The 24,551-nt window shown below is 48.1% G+C and overlaps 1 protein-coding gene across 3 annotated transcripts in view; it reads left to right on the top strand.

The window, feature by feature from the left end:
• The window catches only part of CUNH10orf90 (chromosome unknown C10orf90 homolog), a 217,122-nt gene that overhangs the window by 11,000 nt on the left and 181,571 nt on the right, over positions 1-24,551 (top strand). For 2 of the 3 annotated variants that reach the window (XM_053910031.1, XM_019424621.2), the window contains exon 2: positions 14,170-14,241. The exons of the other annotated variant lie outside the window; for it this stretch is intronic. In XM_053910031.1, the coding sequence (XP_053766006.1) occupies positions 14,170-14,241 (72 nt within the window). The remainder of the gene's footprint in view (positions 1-14,169; positions 14,242-24,551) is intronic. 3 annotated transcript variants of the gene reach the window in all.

Raw genomic sequence — 24,551 nt, 5'->3', positions numbered from 1 at the left:
CAATCTGCTGCTTTGAATCTCTCCGACTGCTTTTAGAGACACACCTGATTAGGTCAGGCCCACCTGGTATAATCTCCCTTTTGATTAACTCAACGTCAACTGATCAGCAACCTTAATTCTACCTGCAAAGCCCTTTGTGCCATATAATATAACTTCACTGTGGAAGTGAGAACCCATTGTGATCACAGACTCCACTCACCCTGAAAGGAAAGAGAATGTGTGGGACGTGTGTGGGAATCTTGGGGGCTGTCTTAGCATTCTGGCTACACTATATTTTAAATGTATCTGTGGAGAAAAGGAAATTGAAGGAGGCCTTGGAATTGAAGGCACATAGGTTGGAGCCTCTGTCTAGGAGGAGGTCCACGAGGAAAGGTGTCTCTGATCTGCTCTGGGTCAGCCCTGTGTCCCCAGCACCAGGTCACGTAGAACATTGTGGGACCCCTGTGTGACTGACTGAATGGGCACAAGGGTGAATGGATAAACAAAAATGCAGGAGGTGCGTTTGAGATGAAAAGCTGGGGCCAGAGTAGGTGACAGGTGAGGGCTTTGTGCATGCAAGGGTCTTTCTCTGATGCAGAAAATCTCCTTTGTTGGGCTCCTTACAGATTCGCTCATTTTGCAGAGACCGACAGACCTCGGCTTTAGGTAGCCCGAGTGAAGGTCCAAAGTGGAGGTCCTTTGTTTCATCACCCTTTTCCAAATAGAGAAATTCTTTTTCTCTCGGGGGTTCTAATTCATCTCCTTCTCCATCCAGAATGGACTTTAAGACAGCTCCAAAAATAAGTACCTTGGAAAGCATGTAGAATTTAGGAATAATAATTTGCCGGAGAAACAAATAGGGCTGAAGACAGATGGGGGAATTATTTCCTTCAAGCAGACAACAGATCGCTTGCCGTTTTCTGTTGAAGACAAGAAGCATCTTCCCAGCAAAGCAGCCTGCCTCCAGCGGCGAGTGGGTTAGTGCTAAGTGGCTGCTCTCTGATGGGGGTCAGATGCCTCTGATCCAGCCCTCTGGTCACAGAAAGTTCACGACACCCATCATTTTAGCTACAAATGTGCTCAACTCCTCACTAATGAGTTTTGGCCATTGCTGGCTTCTCAGCACTTGGTTCTGGGATAGCATTGGAAGACACCTGTTATAGGGGGTGGTACGTGGGCCACGTGTGCCGAAGGGACGGGGTCTCGGTTGATGGATGTGCAAAGAGGGGCCTAGGAGCAAATGGAAACAAGAATATGAAGACTTTGCATGAAATAGTTCCATGGTATATGGCCACTCTCTCAGGTGTGACTATGACCAGGGCAAAATGAACGCGTGGTCCTCATGTTAGAACAGCGGGGGGAAATAGGGTGCAAAAGTATGTCTGTTTCCTTCCTTCCATTGTCTCTCTCTTGATTTGCCCTGATGGTTTTTAACGTGCTTTTGAATGTTGGCGTAAGTGAAGAAAAATTAAGATTTTAAATTATTTCCATGAATTTTAATGGTCATCTTTATATGGCCTAATGCCATTTCTCTCTCTCTCTCTCTCTTTTTTTTAAAGTTTATTATTTTGAGAGACACAGAGACAGCAAGCGTAGGGGAGGGGCAGAGAGAGAGGGAGAGAGAGAGAATCCCAAGCAGGCTCTGTGCTGTCAGCCCAGAACCCGATGCGGGGCTCGAGCTTATGGAACCACTGAGATCATGACCTGAGCCAAAACCAAGAGTTGGACGCTTAACTGAGTGAGCCACCCAGTTGTCCCTGCCTAATGCCATTTCTAACACAAATAGAAAAGCCCTTCACTCATATGTGGAATCACTGAAATGACACGGTTTTTATTGTGTTAATCTCACACATGCATGTATGTATCTATCTCACGTTCACTAGAACAATGGAAACACTGCAAAAATCAACTCAAATTTTTATCTCATTCTGTGATATAATCTCACTCGACCAATACTCCTCCAGTTGTCTGCTGAGTGAGGAGGGGCTGCGAGAAAAGGGACATATCAGAGCCCTGTCTCTCCCTCTCCTTGGGAGCCATCATCTCCAGCATAAGCAGGTGGCTAACACGGGGACGTAACATGAGTAAGAAAGGATATGATAGAGGGGCGCCTCGGTGGCTCAGTCAGTTAAGTGTCTGACTTTGGCTCAGGTCATGATCTTGTGGTTTGTGGGTTTGAGCCTCACATGGGGCTCTCTGCTGTCAGTGCAAAGCCCACTTCGGATCTTCTCTCTCTCTCTCTCTCTCTCTCTCTCTCTCTCTCCCTTTCCCGCTAGTGCTCTCTCTGGTTCAAAAATAAATAAACATTAAAAAAAAAGGATATGATAAGGTTGCCTGGTCATTCGTGTTTCCCAGAAACCCACTGCCTTCTTTCCACATTTGGAGAATGCAATGGGAAGTGTGGCCTCTTGGGGCGGTCAGCTGAACTTCCATGCATGGTAGGGTCACCAGAGTTGCTTTTTTTTTTTTTAATATGAAATTTATTGTCAAATTGGTTTCCATACAACACCCAGGGCTCATCCCAACAGCTGCCCTCCTCAGTGCCCATCGCCCACTTTCCCCTCCCTCCCACCCCCCATCAACCCTCAGTTTAGTCTCAGTTTTTAAGAGTCTCTTATGGTTTGGCTCCCTCCCTCTCTAACTTTTTTTTTCCTTCCCCTCCCCCATGGTCTTCTGTTAAGTTTCTCAGGATCCACATAAGAGTGAAACCATATGGTATCTGTCTTTCTCTGTATGGCTTATTTCACTTAGCATCACACTCTCCAGTTCCATCCATGTTGCTACAAAAGGCCATATTTCATTTTTTCTCATTGCCACGTAGTATTCCATTGTGTCTATAAACCACAATTTCTTTATCCATTCGTCAGTTGATGGACATTTAGGCTCTTTCCATAATTTGGCTATTGTTGAGAGTGCCGCTATAAACATTGGGGTACACGTGCCCCGATGCATCAGCCCTCCTGTGTCCCTTGGGTACATTCCTAGCAGTGCTATTTCGGGGTCATAGGGTAGATCTATTTTTAATTTTTTGAGGAACCTCCACCCTGCTTTCCAGAGCGGCTGCACCAATCTGCATTCCCACCAACAGTGCAAGAGGGTTCCCGTTTCTCCACATCCTCGCCAGCATCTGTAGTCTCCTGATTTGTTCACTTTAGCCACTCAGACCGGAGTGAGGGGCCACCAGAGTTTTGTGCGTGAGGGACGCCCGAGTGCCATCTGTGCCCGGGGCAGCAAGGAAATCGGGAAACACACACCTTTGACTTGTCTTCTGCTCCCATGTGTGCTCCCCCGTCCCTTGGGATTTCATTTACAAAACACAAGTTCAAAGATAAAATTATTTAAAAACTCAAGGTGGCGATACCAAAGCACTGGCTACAGAGGACAAAACCCGATAAATTGGACTTCATCAAACATGAAAAACTTGTGTACATCAAAGTACATCATCAACACAGCGAGAGGCAGCCCCGCCTTCGACACGGTTGGGCCTGGACGATGTTCCGCTAAGTGAAATAAGCCAGCTGCCAAAGGACACGTATCGATGGGCTCCCGTTTCACGAGGTACCCGGAATAGTTACATTCGCCGAGACAGAAAGTAGACAGCTGTCTGCCAGGGCCGTGGGGAGGGGAGAGTGGGAAATCACTGTTTAGCGGCACAGAGTTTCAGTTTGTGGGGATGAAAAAAAAAGTTCTGCAGAGAGACAGACAGTGGTGATGATCGCAGAGCCTGATGAATGTACTTAGTTCTGCTGAATTAGGCGCTTGCTATGCTATGTATATCTTACCACAATTAAAAGAAATTCAAGATGGTGACATCAAAGCCACATGTGGCCCTTCTGAGTGTAGGTCCCTGTGCCCGCTGCCTGGGTCTCACGCCTGTGAAGCTGCCCCTGCCCTAACTTGTATTTTTAAATGCATTAAGATGGTTCTCTGTCACTAGATGAGATCTCTGAGGTCAGGGTCCCTGTCTTTTTCTCTCACTCACTCTGTGTTGAGTTGAAACTCTAAGCTAAATTGGAGGTTATTCATGATACTTAAAAAAAAAATTCAGCCTTACGTACAATTTACATACATTAATATTCATACATTCTATACGTGTACAGTTCATTTTGTTTTGACAAATGCATCCAGTCATGTAACCAGCATCAAATCATGACCCAGAGATTTCCCTCGTGCCCTTTGTGCTTAACACCTTCCCCCAGCTCCACCCTGGGCAGCCACTGATCTGCTTTCTGCCACTTTACTTTTGCTGAGTCTGGTACGTCTGTAACTGAAATCAGTCAGCGTGTGTGTGTGTGTGTGTGTGTGTGTGTGTGTGTGTGTGTGTGACCATAGTAAGTTTCCATTACAACTTTTGGTATCTTCATTAAATGGATGATATTCTCTTGGGGCAGCAGGGAGGTGAGGGCTGAGGCCCTGACTCAGGTAAATGTAGATTTTTTTAGCCTGACTGCCATTTCTTAATTCTGACTTTGCATGAACTCTTACCTACTCCAGGATTCCTTCATAGACAAAATGAAGTCGATAATAGTCCCTTCATCTGGTGCCTTTGTGGGGGTTGAATAAAGTGGTATATACGAAAAGTGCTGAGGGCAGAGATTGGCTCGTCGAGATGGCTCAGTAACGCTTCGTTGTTTATCTGACGATTATTGGTGCCATCATTAAGCAGAATTCTAAGAATGGCGTTTCCTCACCCCTAGAATGGCAGTGGTACCTTTCTTCTGCTGTTGCCATGGAGATCCCACAACGCCCATGAAGCATTGAGCATGGCGCCTGGCACTTGTTAAGCACTCTGTTGTGTATTATTATGGTTCTTGTTGTTGTTGTTGTTATTCTGTTCTCCAGCCGTCGAGGACCCTAGTTTGCTATTCCTCACTAAGTACAAGTCATCATCTTCTCTAATTCTGAGAAGGCATGAAAGGGCTCCATTTAGACTGCTTGCTGCCAGTCTAGGTGGGAAAAAAAAAAACAAACAAAACCCAACTACAGAAAGCAGCCACTAGTGTGAGATAGTGAGGCTTTTCTCCCAGGGGCCCCCGGAGAGGGCAGGGGGGGATTTCCGTGTGAACAGGTGAGCCAAAGAACAGGAAATACCCTAGTCTTCTTTTTTTTTTTTTTTTTTTTGTCTCTGTTCTTTTGAAAGAAGAAAAACGAGCAATGGAATTAAAAGCTGTAGGGTTGAGTGGGAGGTTGAATCCTCAGAACTTTCTGAGATGTTCTGCCATCAGGGTGACTCCATTGTATTCGATTCTGAAGTACTTGGGATCGTCCAGGACTCTAATTGAGGGAAAGTAGACAATGACAGTAAACAATTGCTGGGGAGAGAAGTTTCCACCTGGTACAAGAAATGAATTCAGTTTCTGGAATCCTCTGCTTACATTTATAGTGAAGAGGAATTGTTGCAAATGATAGGAAACATAATAGAACATGCTGAAAGGAATACTTAAGGAATCAGGGGAAATCTACCTCTTTGATATACAAAATAGTTCGGCTAAATTTGACTTTGTAACTGGGTAATTAACATGCCCCTATGACGGTGTTAGTTTCCCCCCACGCCTGATGTTTGCGTGGAAATCTCCAGCCAAGTGCTTCGTCATTGCTGTTCTCATTTATCCCTGCAAACAGACAGGGTCTGCAGTCACCGTGGTGGGAAAACAGAGTGTGAAATCTCTGTAGACCACTTCTCATCAGGCAGGCAGGGGAGGCTGCCTTCCTCTGTGAGTCTCACAAGAAGAGGAATGATTGAAATCATGCATCCCCCTTACATCCTGATTTGCCTCCTTTTCAAACCAGAACCCCGCCAGACTCCACCCTTAACAAAAGTGAAGGAGAAGCAAGGAGAGACCGAGGCATCTCCGTTCAGCTCCTAACAAGGGAACCATCCCGCCATTTGCAATCAGATAAGGGATATTATCTCCATAATCAAAGGCAATTGAGAATCTAAATGAAAAATCTAATGCTTTTCATGCTGATTTATTTTAGATTAGAAAAAGTTAAACCAGATGTAAACATGACGAGATGAAGCCTGAAGAAGGAATCTTGGCAGAGTGGTAGATCTCCGTTTTGAGTTATTAGAGGTACAGGGTTGCGTTCGCCAGAAAATACACTGTTGATCCAGAAACTGCTCTGACATTAATTATTGTTGCAGAAGAGAATTCGGAAGATTGAATGCAAACGTGCAATTCTGGCAAAGATCAATCATGCACCCAGATTAACCACGGAGACTGTATCCGAGCACCCAAATAGGTTGTGTTAACCCCTCGTCAGTCCGTGCTGGAATCCTCCTTGAGATGCAGCTCCAGCCTTCTGGCGAGACCTCCGACATCCCCAGGAGAAGACCCTGGACGCTGAAAAGAAATGGCTTTCTCTTTTTTTGGACTCTGACAATGGCTGCCATCATCCTAAGGAGAAGACGCAGCCAAAAAATCCACCCTTGGTCTTTGATCCGTGGGATGTAAGTGGATTTGGAATCTCCCCTCTGTTTTCTCTGTAAACCACGCATGTGTTCAGAAGAGGCAGAGTGGAGAGGTCCTGGAGGCAGGGAGGGTTTGCGTAGGCCTGGGAGTTCCCAGATGTTTGCTCTCTCTCTTCTCTACTTTTGCTGGGTCCCTCTTTTACTTGCTCAGGGCTTTACAAAGCATCCCCCGCTCCACACACGTGTGTGTGCCCACGCACAAACATGCAAACAGACACGGTAATATGGCGGATGCTGAGAACACTATGTTCCAGTTGGAGAGGGTCCTGGCTCTGGCATTTAGTAGCTCTGTGACCTAGAGCAAATTACTAGGTCTCTCCGTGCCCCAGCGTCCGTGTCCATCAAATGCAGAGATACTGCCTGTCTTGTGGGGACTGGGCGAGGGGGGTATACGGAAAACCCAATCCCAGGGACTGGTAAGCTTATTAAACGTCTGTCGTACCGATCCGCGATTCTCCATCCAGAACTCTTGGGGCCAAATGTGATTCAACGATGATTTCTTAATTTTATTTTAGGAAAGTAATACTTTACAACATTTCTAGTGGGATCTGAGGTAGCACCCTGTAATTAAGCTCACTGATGTTTTTGTAATAAAATGTATGAATATTCACACTAAATGGAATAAATTAATATTATAAATAGCCTCAGGTTAGCTGAGGTAAGGTTTGCCTGTCAGATTCGTTTCCTACAAACTCAGAGGAAAGAAAAAACTCTCAAATTTCAGAGCTTTTATGGATTTTAGAATTGCAGATAAGGGATTATGGATCCAGGATGAGTACTCAGGTATCTTGAAGGGAGAGTCGGTAAACAACAAAACCAGCAAAAAGCAATAGCATATTTGCTCGTCAGGGCCCAACTCTTACGGCAGGACTTGGGAGGTCAAGCGTGGTTTGTGAAGCGTTTAGTCTTCTGTAAATTCTGTAAATTCTAGTTTACAGGTTCTAGTATTATTGTCCCCACGATGTTCAGATCTCGCTGGTTCACAGCTCCTGGCTCCCGAGTGGAATCCACAGATGATTTTCTCGTCCGTGTTATCAGTGACCTAGCTGGTGGCAGCCTTGACCACAGAGTTCCTGCCGGTAGCGTGGCTCGTAAGGCTGGATGGACCCCGTAAGGTAGCCCGTGGTGACATGGTGTGGGTGGTGTGCCAGACTGGGGTCAGGAGGGCTGGTGCCGGTGCCAGAGGCCCATGGTTTTGTCCATGGGCACTTATGTCTCTCTCTGGACCTTTGTTTCTTTATAAGCTAAGAACCGTATGTGTTCAGACACCTCTCAGGCTTTAGAAGATGGAAATGACGGAGTGTGTATGAGAGAACTTTGCAGACCGGAGCATTTCCTAGGATTGTGAGATGTCATGTTTCTTTGAATGTCCTTGATCCTAATCACAGTTTTCTGTCTTCAAGGACTAATCTTTTTATTTTTTGATTTATTTATTTATTTATTTTAGAGAAAGAGAGGTTGTGAACAGGAGAGGGGCAGAGGGAGAGGGAGAGAATCCCAAGTAGGCTTCACGCTCAGCAAGGAGCCCAAAGTGGGGCCCAACCGCAGGACCCTGGGATCGTGACCCGAGTCGAAATCAAGAGTCGGACGCTCAACCGACTGAGCCACCCGGGCACCCCCCCAGTAAGTGATCTTAATCACCTTGATTCCAGTCTGGGCTCCTTTACTTGTTTTAGTAGGTTTGTGTGATTTTGGGAAAGTTACTTCATCTCTCTGTGCCTCAGTGTCCCTCCCTGTAAAATGGAAATACTAAATCTCTTTCTCCCACAGAGTTGTTGTAGGATCCAGCGAGGTAATTGCCTGCATGCAGTGAGGCCTCAGTGGTAGCTCCTTGTGTGATCCCAGGCTTGAACCAGACCCAGGAGCCTCTGGGAACAGAGCTGGAAAACAGGGTCTGAGTCTCAGCCCCATTGTATGGCTTAGGTCAGTTACTGTCACCACTCAGTAAATAGCATACTAATGGCTTCAGAGACCTAAGAGAGACAAAGTTTTGGAAGGGCTGAGGCAGGAGCCACCTAATGATCACAAAAGAAATAGCTGGGGGCCGATCAGTGTCTCCCAGTGGGTGGTAAATCTGAAGAACTTCAACAGTACCTTTTGTTTATTAGGGAATGCGTTTTTGCAAGTGGAAGGAGTGCTGCATGTATTGATTTGTATATGCTTTTTCCGTTCTTTCTTTCCATAATTCCGTAACTCCCATAAATCCTAGTGGACACCCACCAAGGTCATGTGGTGCATTAACATCCAGCACGTGCATTTACTCATGTGATTTCATAGCCCTCCACCCACCCGGTCATTCAGCACATGTTTTCAAAGACATCTTGTGGGCCCAGTGCTGTTCTGAGGGTCACTATCAAAGCAATGAGCAAAGAACTTGCTATGTGCCACTCACGTTTTAGGGGAAAACAAATCAATAAATATGTGTCACACCCAACAAACAGGGATTAGAAAGAAACTACCTCAAAAGCATAAAAGCTGTGTCTGAAAACTTACCATGAGCATCATACTCGCTGGTGAAAGAGAGTTTTTTCTCTAAAGTTGGGAACAAGACAACGGTGACTGCTTTTACCGTTTCTGTTCAACATAGTGGTACAAGTCCTGGCCAGACCAGCGAGGCACGAAAAAAGAAATAAAAGGTATCCAAACTGTAAAGGAAGAAGTAAAGTCATGTCTGTTTGTAGATGATATGATCTGGTGTGTAGAAAACCCTAAAGGTCCCACAAACAACCTGTTAGAACTAATAAATGAACTCAGCAAAATAGCAGGATAAAAAGGCAATGCACAAAATCAGTTGTGTTTCTATACGCTAACAGCGAACAATCTGAAAAGTGTATTATGAAAACAATTTATAATAGCATCAAAAAGAATAAAATACTTGGGAATTAACCAAGGAGGTGAGAGACGTGCACAACGAAAACTAATTAAATTAAAGGAAAATAAAGAAGACGTAAACAAATGGAAACATATCCCATATTCATGGATCAAAAAACTTAGTGTTAGGATATCAATACCATCCAAAACGATCTATGGGGTCGATGCAATCCCAGTGAAAATCCCAATGACTTTTTTTTTTTCAGAAATTAAAAAAAAAACATTCTAAAATTCATATGTAATCTCAAGGGATCCCAAATATCCAAAACAATCTGGAAAAAGAAGAACAAGGTGAAGATTCAGACTTCCTGACTTGCAAACATACTGCAGAGCTACAGTATTCAAAGCAGTGTGGTATTTGCTTTAAATTTGTGGCATAAAGACAAATATTTAGGCCAGTTAACTAGAATAAGCCCTCTCATATATGTCACGTGACTTTTTTCAAGGGTGCTAAAATCAATGAATGGGGAAAGGATAGTCTTGTCAACAAACGATGCTGGGTTTGGCACCATAAAAAAAGGGGGGGGGGCACTGAATATCCATGTGCCGAGGAATTAAGTTGGATCCTTGTCTACTACCATATCCAAAAATTAACTCTCGTGAATCAAAGACCTAAATGTAAGACCTAAAACCCCAGAACTCATTGGAGAATACCCAGGGCAAAAGCTTCATGACGGTGAATTTAGCAATGACTTCTTGGATATGACACCAAAGGCACAGGCAACAAAAGAAAAAGTAGGTAAGCTGGAACTAATGAGAATTTAAAAAAAAATTGTGCACCAAAAGACCGTCCCAACAGAGAAGAAAGGCAGCCCACAGAGTTGAAGGAAGTATTTGCAAATAGTATCTGCTAAGGGATTACTAACTAGAATATACAGAGAATCGAAGCGTAAGAACAACAACAAAAAAAGGCAAAGGACTTGAAGAAACATTTCTTCAAAGAAGACGTACAATATGCATGTGAAAAGATATCCGACATCACGCATCAGTAGGGAACTGCGAATCAGAATACAGTGCGATGCTGCCTCACGTCCATTGGGATGGCTACTATACAAAAAAAACCCATAAAATAACAAGGGTTGGTGAGGATGTGGAAAAATGGACACACTTGTGCACTGTTGGTGGAAATGCAAAATGGCAAACCCTCTGAGGAAAACAGTGTAGTGCTTCTCCAAAAAATTAAAAGTAGAGTTGCCATGTGATCCAGCCATCCATCCACCAATTCAATTATTTGGTGTAATTGAATAATCGAAATAATTGAATAATAATTCCAATCATTGAAAGCAGGAGGCCGAAGAGATAGATATCCGCAATCATTTCATAGCAACGTTATTCACGATAGCTAAAACATGGGAGCAACTGACCTGTGTCCCTCGAAGGATGAACGGATAGGCAACATGTGGCATACCCACGCTCTAGAATATTCGGTCTTAAAAAGGAAGGAAATTCTGACACGGGCTACAATGGGGATGGCCCTGGAGAATACTGTGCTAAGGGAAATAAGCCAGTCACAAAAAGACAAATACTGCATGATTCCACTTACACGATCACGGAGATAGAAAGTAGGATGACGGTTGCCACGGGCTGGGGGAAGATGGGAAGGGAGGAAGTTTTCAGTTTTGCAAGATGACAAGAGTTACGGAGGGTGGTGCTGATGGTTACATAACATGAGGCATGTGCTGAACACCAGCTCCCACCTGCTTGAAAATGGTCACGTTGATAAATTTTATGTTAAGTATATTTTATTCCAGTAAGAAAGTGAAAATTAAAAAAAGAAATCCGCGTCCCACACTAGGCTTGGTAAAACGGAGTTGCAAAACGTTGCATCACATATGGGCAGCAACCGGTTCCAGCCCGTGAGTAAAGGCTGCAGAGGCAAGGCTCTAATCAAACATGTACACAGGTGTGTGCTTTAACACATAACTGAACATTAAGCACTCGCTCTCCTTGTTCAGAAATCACCAAAGCTTCCCGTCACCTAGGAAATAATATCCACATTAGCATAGCATTCAAGGCTGCCCATGATCCTCTGTGATAGTCTGTAGCTGTGGAGACAGTAGCTTGGACCACGAACATGGTTATAATGTTAATGGATGTATTAACACATGCGCTCTGACCTCCAGAGCTATTCCCTGGCGTTGGGTATTGCAGAACCCTCCGATGTTTTGCCATTATGAACCATGCTGCAAAAATGTCTTTGTGAATATAGCTTTAGTTGTATTTTGGATGAGTTAAAAACCCAAGGATTGTATCAAGCTGGGGAGGGACATGACCAGATTTGCTTTATGGGAACATTGGCTGGCGATGAGGTGGGGTCCGGGGGCTGCGGGCCTGAGGATGAGGAGGGCTGCTGTGGGCTCGACAAGTAGAACGGGGGCTTCCACTAAGGCGGTGGGGAGAGGCGGATATTTAGGAACGTAATCAACAGGGGTTGTTGATAGACACAGCCGCTGGGGCTGGCCCCGGGGTGGCCACTGGATCGCACAGTGACAAGCTTCAGAGGCACAGATCACAGTGGTTCAGTCTGGATTGCGGCAAACGGAGGACTGATGGGAGGTGGGGAAATGGGACGGAAAGAGCGTGGCCGTCTCCTCCCAGAAAGTTTGCGGCAAGTGGTGAGGTGAAGGGAGGAAGGTAATGTGTGTGTGGGGGGGGCAGGTTTTTGGTTTCGTTTTTAAGAAAGGTTTGGACTTAGCAATGTGAGGAAGGCAGAGGTGAAGACCGAGGAGAGAGCAGGGATCTTGAGGAGACAGGAGAGTAGATACCAAAGGGCACTGTGCGTAATTTACCCTGGAGAAGAGGCTTTGCTTTCATTCATTCATTCATTCATTCAGTCATTCATTCCATCCTTTTTCCCCAGTAAATATTTCCCCAGTAAATATTTCCCCAGTAAATATTTCCCCAGTAAATATTCCTCTATGTCTGGCCCCATACTAGCAGCTAGGAATATATTGGCAAGCAAGGCAAAATAATTTTCTTCTCAGAGCGGTTAGGCTCTAGGGGAGGAGCAGCCATCACCTGTACATTCACATGAGTCCCTGTGGATTTATAATTCAAGGTGAGTGTGCTGAAAAGTAGTGCTTCTGTAAGAGCTTATAAATCAGAAACCTGGTTTTGAGGCTGGTGTCTGCAGGGACACTCCCACGAACGGGTCATGTGAGCCAAGATCCAGAGGAGGACCAAAGAAACAGCATGCTCTGTGGGTGAAACAGCATGTGCAAAGGCCCTGCGGTGGGGAAGAGAATTTGTGTTCAAGGGCATGAGAGGAGCTCATACAGAGGATGTGGCCTGGAGAGAGGCGTCTGGGGATGCCACAGAGAATACCTGGTGCAGACCACACAGGGCTTTCTTGACGCTTTGTTCTCAGGGCAAGGAAAAGTGTTGCTGTTCTATAGAAAGGAAGTACAGTGAGCAACCAACAGCACGTTGAGTCACAGCCAAGCCTTCCCAGGACGTCACTATTGGATTGAGACCTGGGTCGACGATAGAGATTCCCGAGTCACCACTGGGAATTCTCGGACCCGTAGTGCCCAGAGCCTGTGCGTGATGGTTCCAGGCTTTGAAGAAGCAGGCGGCTCTGGAGCCTACTCGGCCTGCCATTCGCTGCCAAATGCTGGGACCCGAGAGAGAGGGGAACAGTCCCGTGTCCAGATCAGTGCACTTGGGTATTTGTTATTTCGCCGTGGGGCTGGGGCTCTCGACTAGGACGGCACAGGGTGCGAGGAGGGATCTGCTGGGTCAGAATGAATCCTGTGCTGTCATGTCCCAGGTTAATTATCCGGCTACATTCGGCAGAGTTACTTCGAAAAGCAGGCGTAAATATCTTTCTTGGAAGAGTCACACAAGACAACAGCCCAGGAAACGGGGAAGCTTAGAATCCTTGTTCGGCCGGCTCCCTGCACGTCTGCGCCCCCTTCCCACCCCCAAGGCAGGTTCCAGACCCCCCTGCTTGGTTGTGTTTGAAGCGGCAGGGAGGTAGCTTGCTCCTTCTGTGGAATTTGGGATTTAAATGATGTCCCATGCCCGTGTCTCCTGTCGCTGCACTTTTTATTTCCTTCCTGAAAAGCGTTCGTGTCTTACCCAGCCTTCCCTATGACCCGTCCACGGTGAGGCCATTGCCTCTTCCGATCCCGCTGTGTTTACAGCACGCGTGTCCGAAAAGTCACCCTTCAGTTTGGGGGGGAGAGTCCCTGGGGTCAGCGAGGGGCCACAGGGCAGACCCAGTGTGGAACGAGGTGCCCCGGAGTCTGATTCTAAATGTATAAATCCAAACCCAAAGTCTCGCCCACAGCAAACGGCTTTCAGAATAAACTTACGAAACCGACCCTTGCCTTCTAGGCAGAGAGAGCCGGCATCGTAATCATCCTCGCAGACGGCACGACACTTTTGTATCTATTAATCTCATTTTCATTGGGCCTTGCAGGCTGATTCCTGAAATCTGATTGCTTGTGGTTAATCAATTTATCAATATTTATTGAATGTCCGATTTCAGCTCAACACCCGTTCGGCACTGTGATGGGATAGAAAGGAAACATTAGATGTGGTTCTTTGCTCTACTGGCAAAATCCATGGCAAAATCCATGTTAGCCGATTGGTTTTTCTCCCTCCCCCCTCTGCCGCCTCTTGCATTTTGAAATCATCGGAAACCTACTCTTTATTCACGTGCAGAGGTAGCACGGGAGAAAATGGAGATGTGTGTTCGTTAAAATCCGTAGTTCTTTCTTGGGAGATTGGAGAGATTCTAGGGACATTTCTCGGTTCTTTAAAAATAATAATGTACATTATTGAAGATTATATATCTGGCAAATAAAAATAAAAGACTGGGAAGGTTTCTCTTTATCTTCTAGATTCATAGCCAGCTCTTCTCGTCCCCCAAAGATCATTCTGCTTGGGAAAGAAATGAAGGTCTTTCAAAGCAGGTAAAGAGCTGGGCGCTGATCGGGTGACGGTCCCGTTCAAGCCTTTTTTTTTTTTTTTTTTTTACTATCTCTCTCCTTTATTTTTATTAATGATGAGATGTGCTTTGGAGCCTCGTCTCCCCCCGCCCATGGGGTCCCCGACCCATGATGCTAGCTCAGTGGCTCTGACAAGATTTGAAGCTGATTAGAATTTCTAAACACACAGGCTTTTAGGTTAGCAGTCCCTGACGAAGGAAACGATGCCCAAGAAATATTGGTTGCCTCGGGTAGTGCATTTGGAAGCCAAGGGTCCCGCAGATGGCAGGGGTTCGGGCCAGCGTGGTGCGGGGTTCCGCCAGGAATGAGTGATGGGACACATGTGGAATATTCTCGCAACGGAGCAGGCGCGATTTAAATACAGGCCTGGTATCTGTGCAAACATAAATCATTCCTCGTGAAGCTTCAGTTCCCGGCCCCTGCATTGTAACAACAACACCAGGCGTGGTGGTTACAGTTCGTAACTTTTATGAAGTTTGTTAACATAAGTGGTGTGGGAACCAGTTTGTTTTTCTCCCTTCCGGGAGACAAGTTGTATGGGTTTCGCTCACCTTTTCTGATGGTTCTGTAATAAGACTCTCAGGCTAGCATATTTCGATTCAGAGACTCTAGCAGAAAATAAGCTCTAAAAGCGTGTTTTCAGGGCGTCTGGTTGGCTCAGTGTCCGACTTAACTGACTTTCAATTAAACGGACTTTTTTTTTTTTTTAAAGTATGTTGTCATGTAGCAAAATTTATTTTATTTTTTTAAATGTTCATTTATTTTGAGAGAGAGAGAGAGAGAGAGAACACACAAGTGGAGGGGTGGTGTGCAGGGAGTGAGGGAGAGAGAGATTCCCAAGCAGGCTCCGCACTGTCAGCGCAGAACCTGACGCGGGGCTCGATCCCACGAACCGTGAGATCACGACCTGAGTCGGATCGAGAGTCGGATGCTTAACCGACCGAGCCACCCAGGTGCCCCGGCAAATTTTAGTTTTGAATCCTCATCTCAATTTCAGTTTGTAAATGGGGTAGATGAATTGGTATCTATGGAGAAAAATATATGTGTGTCCGTGCGTCTGCGTGTGATTATACACAGATGCTTTTGTAGCCTCTCTCTTCCTTTCCCCTTGCCGCTCACCTCTACCAGAGGCATCAGGGACCTGAGTTCGTCTCCATAACGGACACTGTCAGCCCAGGACAAATATATTATTTGGAAGAAGCTCTCCTAGTTCGTCCTTTCTGGAGCCCCAAAGCATGGCTTACGGCTTATTCTTTCAATAGTGGCAGATATTTAACCGGATCCTTTAAAAACCTAGCCCAGAAATTGCTTGTGGTAAGAACGTGAATCCTCTGACAGACGCTCCTGGTGGCATGAATGGCAGGTCTCATGCAACACGTCTGGCCACCTGCACCCCGCGGGGAGGTTGGGGACGTGGAGGAGAATGCCGGGTTTTTCTCAGAGCGCTCGGAGGTGGCAGTGAGCGCAGTCTGGCCTGCGTGACCTAGATGTGGACCCGCCAGTCCGCTTTTCTCCAGGACTAGCTTAGCTTGAAATGGGCCTGATCGGGCACCTGTGCAGTGGGGCTCGCATTAGTGGTTTAATGACTTAGAAACCCGTACATGCTGCCCAGAGGCCAGAGGTTAATGGTCCAGGCTGCGGGGAATGTGCCCAAGCAAGCCTGGGCAAGGAGGGAGACACATATATTCTGGCTTGCTCTTCCCTCCCCTCCCCTCCCCTCCCCTCCCCTCCCCTCCCCTCCCCTCCCCTCCCCTCCCCTCCCCTCCCCTCCCCATTTTCCAAGTTCTAATTATGGAAGGATATTTTAGACATAGTCTGAAACCGTGGGTATTCGCCCAGAAGACAAGCAGTTGTTAAAGAAAAAAAAATCACTCATGACACTTGTTAAAGAGAGTAAGGCAGATTCTATTCAGGGAGACTACTACGTGAGGTCTTAGAGTAGGAAAGAGAGTCTGGGCTCAACTCCGAATATAAGGGAAAGGAGGAATTCACGGCCGAGGAGCATAATACTTCCCTGATGGCTGCTTCTTGAAGGGGTCACCTGGCTTTGTGCGTCTTGCTGCAAGGTCATTCCCATCTGTTAGAAATGGCATTGTTGGGGCGCCTGGGTGGCTCAGTCGGTTGAGCGTCCGACTTCGGCTCAGGTCATGATCTCGCAGTTCGTGAGTTTAAGCCCCGCGTCAGGCTCTGTGCTAATGGCTCAGAGCCTGGAGCCTGCTTCTTCGGATTCTTTGTCTCCCTCTCTCTCTGCCCCTCCCCCACTTGTTCTCTCTCTCTCTCTCTCTCTCTCTCTCTCTCTCTCAAAAATAAATAAGTATTAAAAAAAAAGAAAGAGAAGAAAAGGCACTATCAACTGCTTAAAAATGGCAGGACGTGTGAGTTCCTGTGGTAGAAGGGAGTCCCCTAATCCAGAACTACGTCAGGGAAGCTGGGGATTCATAACCAATGGCAGGGGGAGGGATTAGGGGCAGAGAAAATTACCAAGAAGAACTTGATTAGAGGGGTGCCTGGGTGGCTCAGTCAGTTAAGTGTCTGAGTTGGTTTTGGCTCGGGTCATGATCTCACAGTCTGTGGGTTCGAGCCCCACGTCGGGCTCTGTGCTGGCAGCTCGGAGCCCGGATCCTGCTGGGGGATTCTGTGTTTCCCTCTCTCTCTGCCCCTCCCGTGCTCACTTTGTCTGTCTCTCTCAAAATAAATAAATAAACTTCAAAAAAAAAAAAAAAAAAGAATGTGATTAGAGGTCAAGGGTTGGGGAAAGTCTTGTTAAGCCAGCTCAGCAGGATTCTCTCTAAATCCAGACCCAATAGGATTCTTTGCTAAAACTGGGCCTGACAGGCCACCAAAGGCAGGCCCAGGATGAGGCCTAGTTAGGAAAAGCGCTCAGAGGAGCCTGACTAAAGTTAGGTCAAGGAGGGCCTACAGACACATCTTTTCTCTGAAAACCCGGCCTGGGAAGCCACCTGTGCCCTCAGGGACCTCTGTGGTCCTGGTTCACTGCCTCAGGGAAGAACAGCATTTTGGATCAGGGATCTGACTCCCTGCCCCACACTCCCAAGAAGGGGAAGGGTCCACACACGATGAAATCTTCATCAATCCCGTCCCTGGCCTTGGCAGGAGACCCAGAGAGCAGAGTTTTAGTTCCAAGTTGGTGTCGGAAGGACCAAAAACACACAAAAGGGAACCCATTGTAAGTGAATTTCACGGAAGGAAGAGCCACCAGCTTTACAGAAAGTGCAGGAGCCATTTTCTTGTGTCTGTCAATTAACCTCTCAGGCTCCATCCTGATTCAGTCATCTCAGGTCAGGAAGCAAGGTCAGGTATTTGAGACGTGGCTTCAGAGGATCTAATCCTGTGGGTACCCGGCTTGTGGGACAATTCTTCCAGAAGGAGTCCAGGGGGCCAGGCAGACGGAGCTCACGGTATCTCAAGTTTGGGAGGGGCCAGAGGGTCACTTTGTCCAGTTTCTTCCCAATGTCTCCTGTCTGAAACCCTCCTACTCATTTCCACGCAGCAGCGGGAAAGCCTCTGCAGGGTAAGCTGACCACACAGAAGCCCCAAGGGCAGGGGGCTCATGACCTGCTCACACAGCCGGAATTGTTAGAAATCCTTCAGATCGTGTTGAGCCAAAATAAAGTAACTTATTCATTTGCTTTTAGTCTGTAGTGAGAAGCCAAAGAGTTGTTACAGTTACATATTGACTTGTTAGAATGTGTCATCTGGTCCCGGGTTCTGGGAAGGCGACTCCATTGTGCTACTCAGGCAGGTGATGGCGCGCTTTCCTCTGGGGCAGGGGTGGGCATGCTGGAGTCACTGGGACGCTGGGTGATGACCCAGTTATTTGCAGGGGTTGCAATAAGGGGGATGTTTAAAGTCGTTTCTGGGCAGGCAGAGCTACCAGTAGTCGGGTAGGGAATTCAAGGTTTGGGAGGCTCAGGGAGTGAGGGGGGCGGGGCTAGTCGGAGGATCCTGAATTTGTGGGGTTTGGACCCTCTACTTGTGAGAGGCCGCCTGCCTTCAATGTCCAGGAAGCATGCGGCAGGGTGGTGTTGACGTCGGGAGACAGGTTAGGGTCATAGATATGACCATCATTTACAATATTTACACGTTTATCAATATGACTCTCATTTACAGGCAGTGTGTGAGAAGCCATGAGAACAGCTGAGATCATTGCGGCAGAAAATGTGTGAGCTGGGACGAGGGTGGGCTGCAAGACCCAAGGACCCACATGTATGGGGTGCCGGCTGGGTGTGGGGGGTGGGGTGGTAAAGGGAACCACAGACCCGGCATCGGGGTTTTGTTTTCTCAGGTGAGGTTTTTAGTGCCAGGGTTGACTCTGACCTCACTTAGCTCTTTATCTTTGGGTAAGTCTTTCCACTTGCCCAGGTCTTATTTTGCTCTCAGACGATGGTGGTTTAGGACAATGGTGGTCTACCGGCTGCTCTAGAACTCAGCGCTGTGGGTGGTGAGCCTCTGTTGCAGAAGCTAGACCAGGGGAGTGGTTGGCCCAGGCAGAGTGGACCCTGTGCTCATGCACGAAATTGGAAATGCACATCATCTCCGGATTTCTATTTTCGCTTCTTCCACTTGGACACAGCAACTCTTCACTGCCTCAGTCCTGGAAATCCCAGGACTGGGAAAGACAGGGGGCGGATATCTTATGGTAAAATCGTCCCATCGGGAAGCCCTTTGAAATCGGTGGGCCTGGGTAAAACTTTAGTTTACAGTGACATAGGATCCAAACACTAAGAGAGAAAAAAACGTGGGAACGGTGACTGTATCTGTCCAAACTCGCATCCGTTTTCAAAATCGGTGGACGGTAGGAAGTCCGTTTCAAATTTCCATTCTGCGTGTTGTTAAAAGATTCCTTTTCCCATCCCCCCATCGCTGAGCTACCTGTCTGCAGAGGAGACTGCTTAATCTGAGGATTTAGCAATGATTAGGAGGATTTGGTGCTTAGCTGAGCCATTTCTGGGGCCATCAGTTATGGGAAATGTATGGAAAGGTAATTGATGAAGGGTCACCTGGAATTTTTAATTGCTAATTCACTTGGCTTAGGAAGGAAGGTGGGGCGGCATGAAATTTTCTCCTTCCTGATCAATTAAGCCTGACCTTTAACAACTGGCAGTTTTTAAAGGGTGGGTCTTTGATGGATGAGGGGTTGAAGTTATTATATTTCACTTAAAACTTGAGGGTCACCGTGTCTCCGTTCCAACTTTTACAAGAGCGGCGGTTCACTTCCTCGATAACCCTCGTTTTGGTTTCATTTGTGCCGAGACAGTGGCCCCAACACGACACATACGCCCGACCATCCTTCACGGAAGGATTGGTCTGCCGTCCCTTAAAAACCACCCTGAGACTGATGTGAGTTGTGTTTCTTTTCTCTGCTGGAAGAAGTCACTTGTAATTGTAGTTTCTCTATGAGCCAGAGATAGCGGGCACGGCAAAAGCCCTGTTTTATTCCGGCTCTAATTGTTGAAGCGGAGACGCACGATCCTTTTTTATACAGAAGCCGTTTTCATTGTGCCACGTTGCCACCTGCCTCATTCTCACAGGCTCCTCCCTGCCCGTGAGGAGGCTCATCTATTGGACAGTGTGAAAGAGTGTCTCTGATCAACGCCACTTCTCTGCATTCCCACCAGTTCTCAGAGAGGGCGGAGTGTGAACTCCACGGCACAGCATCTGGGGCCAGCCCGCATCTGACTCTGCCCTTACCTGTCCCTCTCCCGGCCCCCGGGGACCCTCCTGAAGCCACCTTCTGTGTGTTTCAGTTGTGAAGATGCTCCCATTTGTCGGACACCTTCCCTGATTCAACCTGCCCACCCTTGGCTTCAGATTTTGATGGTTTCACAGGACGTTCCTTCCTGCGTTGCCTGGTTTCCCTCGTGGGCTTGTCTTGGGTTGTGGTCTTCAAGACCGTCGGCTCGGAGGGCAGGGACCTTGTTTCGCTCATCGCTGTGTTCCCAAGGTTAGACACCGGTGCGCAGGAGTATTCACTAGACTGCCCAGGATTATCTGTCCGTCCGAAGGAACCGTGTGGAACCAAGTGTACATCCGGGGATCTTACTCGACTCTCCCAGGCAAGCCCGCAGAGCAGGCTGGGAATCGGATGGCGTGACGGCACTCGAGAGCCTGTGGTGGAAGCACCTCCCTTTGGGTTTTTCTAAGACCCTTCCAACCGCTTTGCGTGTCACACGCCTGTCCTGTTACTCGGCTTCCTTTGTTGAGGGGACAGAGGCCTCCTCCCAGGGGGCTCCTGTGAGCCTGCTGGGTGCTCGCTCTGCCCAGTGTGCACCTCGCTCTGCAAGAGGGGAGGTGGGAAAAGGCAGCATAACTTCTCTGACCGCCCCCCCCCGCCCCAGAAGAGAGAACACTTATTCCCGCTTTCTGCGCAAGATGTAAAGAGATGTGTTTGGGTCTGTCGGGCCTCCTGGCGTAGAACATTACTGGAAAGAAAACAGACCGCGTCGCTTTGTCACAGGGGCATGTGACAGTTCCCTGTTTGCTGTCTAACGGATGACCCTTATGCGCACGGCCCTCCCTGAGTTCTGCGTAGTGGCTGCCTGGGTCTCGACCTTCAGGTTGGTTGCAATCACCTGTAAACAGTGCAATAAGCAACGTTCCCCCTTCTGTGAGTTCCTGCCTCTAGCTTCGTCTTTGCCCATCACCTGGTACGTAATCTAATTTTAAAAATGATTGGTAGAATAATGTGCTAGGCAAACAGCACAGCTGAAGATTCCCCAGTCGGTGTAGCTTTGAAGAAATGCATCCAGCCGGATTTAGCTGCCTCCTCTCAAAGGCATGGCAGCTTAGTCATTGCCTCTTGTCTTCGAAGTGAAGAAATCAGATGCCGGGGCGGACATGAGGTCGGCAGTCCGTGAGGGCCACCGCATCTCGTTCTCAGAGGTGGAGTAGGGAGAACTACCCACAATTTCCGTTCACTTTCCCTTGAAGCCTATGAGCCCTTCTACCGTCCATGGGTGCCAGGGTGGGCATCTTTGGGGGTCAGTATTTTGACCTGAACAAAGGGCATGAGTCTGAGAGACAGACACCCAACATTATGCGTTTGCTAGAAAGGAGCACCTGTTGACGAAATGGCTTTAAGAAGCCTACGTCCAGGGCACCCGCGTGGCTCAGTCAGTTGAGCATCCAACTCTTGATTGTGGCTCGGGTCATGATCCCAGGCTTGTGGGGTTGAACCCAGTGTTGGACTCCATGCCGAGCATGGAGCCTGCTTGGGGTGCTCCCTCTCTCTGTCCCTCTGCCCTTCATCCCTCCTCATTCTCTCTCTCTCTCTCTCTCAAAAAATAAAATAAAAAATAAAAAAAAAAGAAGCCCAAGTCCAATGGCTGAGCAGCAATCCTAGCCCATCCAGCCTGGAGACAAGATTTTACGGAAGTCACAGTGTAAGGAAAATGGCTCTGCTCTAGCAGAAGTCCCCAGGTAGAAGAGGCATCTGAATCACCCATGGATCCTAGAACGGAAAGCGTCTCCAGGCTCCACCCAGACCACAGCGTCAGAGTCTATGGGGATGGAGCCCAAGAAGTTGTCCTGGGCATCCCTTGTTGGAGCCGCCGCTGTGGGTCTTTTGGAGTTGGCTGGGTTTTTACGAAATAAAGACGATGGTCATTCCTTCACCCCCAGGAGTTTCGCAGCATAGAGCCCTAACTCAGAGGGCTCTTGTAATTGCCTCCTCTTTATCCTGTTGGTGACGGAGGGGTCCCCACCCCAGGGTGATGGGGGTGGCCGTGCACAACACCTGACCCCGGACAGATGAGTCCCTAGCGGTTTGTGAGTCACAGACGCTTACAGCACTGGGGAGCAGCACACCATCTGCCACGTATCCCCTGCAGGGCCACGTGAGGATTGCACTCAAGAACAGCATAAGTGGGAGCAGTGGAGGCAGGCTTTGTAATATTGGGAGGGTGGGGCGACCCCCGGCTCCTGCAGGAGGATGTAGCAAAATCGTTCGAGTAATTCCACGGGTTGGAAGGGAAACGAAGCCCACCGCTCAGGGAGACCCGGGCGCTGCTCCTGGACCCCATCATGAGGAGGGTCATTTGGCCGGGGGATCTTATCGGTGGGGATAGGAGGGGAATTCGCGGTTTGGCCAGATGAAGCCCTCTGGATTGCACCAGATGTCACATCAGCACGTGATAGGGGTCTTATCTGTAGGCCTTACACCATGAGGGCCTGGCCTGGACAGAGTGGAGATGTGGAGGAATGAGGACAATGAGGTGGTCGGGGGCCTGGGGGGTTAACACGCCCGCTGGGGCGGGGAGAACAGAGAGAGAGCTTGGGACTCAGCTTCCGAAGGTGCGGTGAGAGCCAGGTGTGGACACCAGGCATGAGGTCAGTGTCAGGGACACGTGGCTAGAGGACACCGTGTCCTCAGATGGAGAAGGTATGTCTGGGTGCCTGGGAGTGTAGAGTAGGGGCCATGCAGGAAGGGGCAGTGTGGTGTGGCTGGATCTGACTCAGGATAGGTCCTGTCCAGAGTGTGAGGTCCAGCATCAGGTACAGGAATGCAGTGCAAGCCGGGAACTCACTCCCCAGCAAGGCAGAAACCCACGTTCTAGATTGGGTTCTAGATGGGCATGAGAAGCATCTCTCTAAGCTCAGGATTGCCGTCCCCATCCCAGGAGTGGCACCACCATCCCCGTGGCCGGCCAAGCTGGGAACCTAGACATCTTTCTGCCTCTCCCCCCCCCCCCCCCTTTCCAATCCATGACCACGTCCCTCTGATTTTCCTCCTAATCAATTCTGGGATCCATCCCTGCTGCCATGTTGCTATTGACTACTGCAATAGTCCGTGTTTTCTCTGTTTGGTCTGTGTGGGCCAGGCCATTCCCTACTTTAAAACCCTTCCATACTTTTCAGTTGCTCCTAAAGACCATTCTTACTGTGGTCTGAGAGGCTCTGGGGGCACTGGTCTTTGAGCTCTCTCTCTCTCTCTCCCTCTCTCTGCTCCACCCATGCTCTCCATGTGCTTCCTGCTACAGGGTCCCTGTACAAGCTGATCTCCTTGCTTGAACCTGTCCCCTTCCCCCTAAGTAACCTTGACTTGCCCCGCAGATCCTCTGCCATACATCCCTGATCTCGAGACCAATCCCCGCTTCAGGCACCTGGAGTCCACTTTCCTTTTCTTTGCTGCACTTGTCACAATAACGTTACATTTATTTGCACTTGACAAACATCTGCATTCTGGTCCAGACTGAAAGCTGCGAGAGAGCTTGGAGTTTGCTTGCCAGCCCCTGTACCAAGCCAGGTGCTCCGGAAACAGCTGTTGGGGGAATGAGCCGGATGGGTAGAGGAAGGAGCTAAGTCACCCGTGGAGCCTGGAGAGCCATGGGGACGGGATCGGGCTCGTCACTGTGGCTGACTTCAGAAGACTTTGTTTTTTTGTTTTGTTTTGTTTTTTTCTTAACTTTTTTTTTAACATTCATTTATTTTTGAGACAGAGAGCATGAACAGGGGAGGGTCAGAGAAAGAGGGAGACACAGAATCTGAAACAGGCTCCAGTCTCTGAGCTGTCAGCACAGAACCCGATGCGGGGCTCGAACCCACAGACCGCGAGACCATGACCTGAGCCGAAGTCGGACGCTTAACCGACTGAGCCACCCAGGCGCCCCATGACTTCAGAAGGACTTTGAATGGCCCCCTGGGACGCTGGGTGCACTCCCCTTTCTGCCCTGTCTTCTTTCTCCTCTCTGAGTGGCTATGACCCTCCCTTCCAACCTCGGGCCTCTCATGCTCCTTCCTTGAACTTCATGAACCCCTCTCCTAGTTGCATGGCCTGCCCCAGAGCTTACACATTATTATTGGTGTGATTTTAAGCTGGTTTAGTTAAAGAGACTCATCGGTTTCTACTTCCTTATTGTTAGTTGTGCGTCCAGAGCCCCCCTGAGAGGAAAAGAACGCTTACCGGTAATTGTTGAAGTCACACACTCCTTGCAAAGGTTGATGTCATTGGGGAAAGGCTGCAAATAGAAGGCAAACCCCAAACTCCATGAGCCCTACCGCGCAGAGCGTTGCTCTTTGGGTGAAATATTGTCAATAGGGCGTAGAGAGGATAAACTTGCTTGAGAGCTGAAGTGTTATATTTTTGAGTAGCTTTGTGCCCAGCTGGCCATGTGAAGATAAGATTCTCTAGAAGGGAAAAGTATATAAACAAAGGAAACACAAATTGAAAGTGACACGTGGAATTAAACGTAGTTTTGAAGCTTATCGTGTTATTTAATATAATGGTCGCGTTAACGTCCGGCTTGCCAGCACGA

Source organism: Panthera pardus, unplaced genomic scaffold (assembly GCF_024362965.1).
Source record: "Panthera pardus isolate Hobbes unplaced genomic scaffold, ASM2436296v1 HiC_scaffold_22, whole genome shotgun sequence".
Taxonomy (NCBI): domain Eukaryota; kingdom Metazoa; phylum Chordata; class Mammalia; order Carnivora; family Felidae; genus Panthera; species Panthera pardus.
Note: the sequence above shows the minus strand (reverse complement) of the source record. Positions and strands in the feature narration are given on the sequence as shown.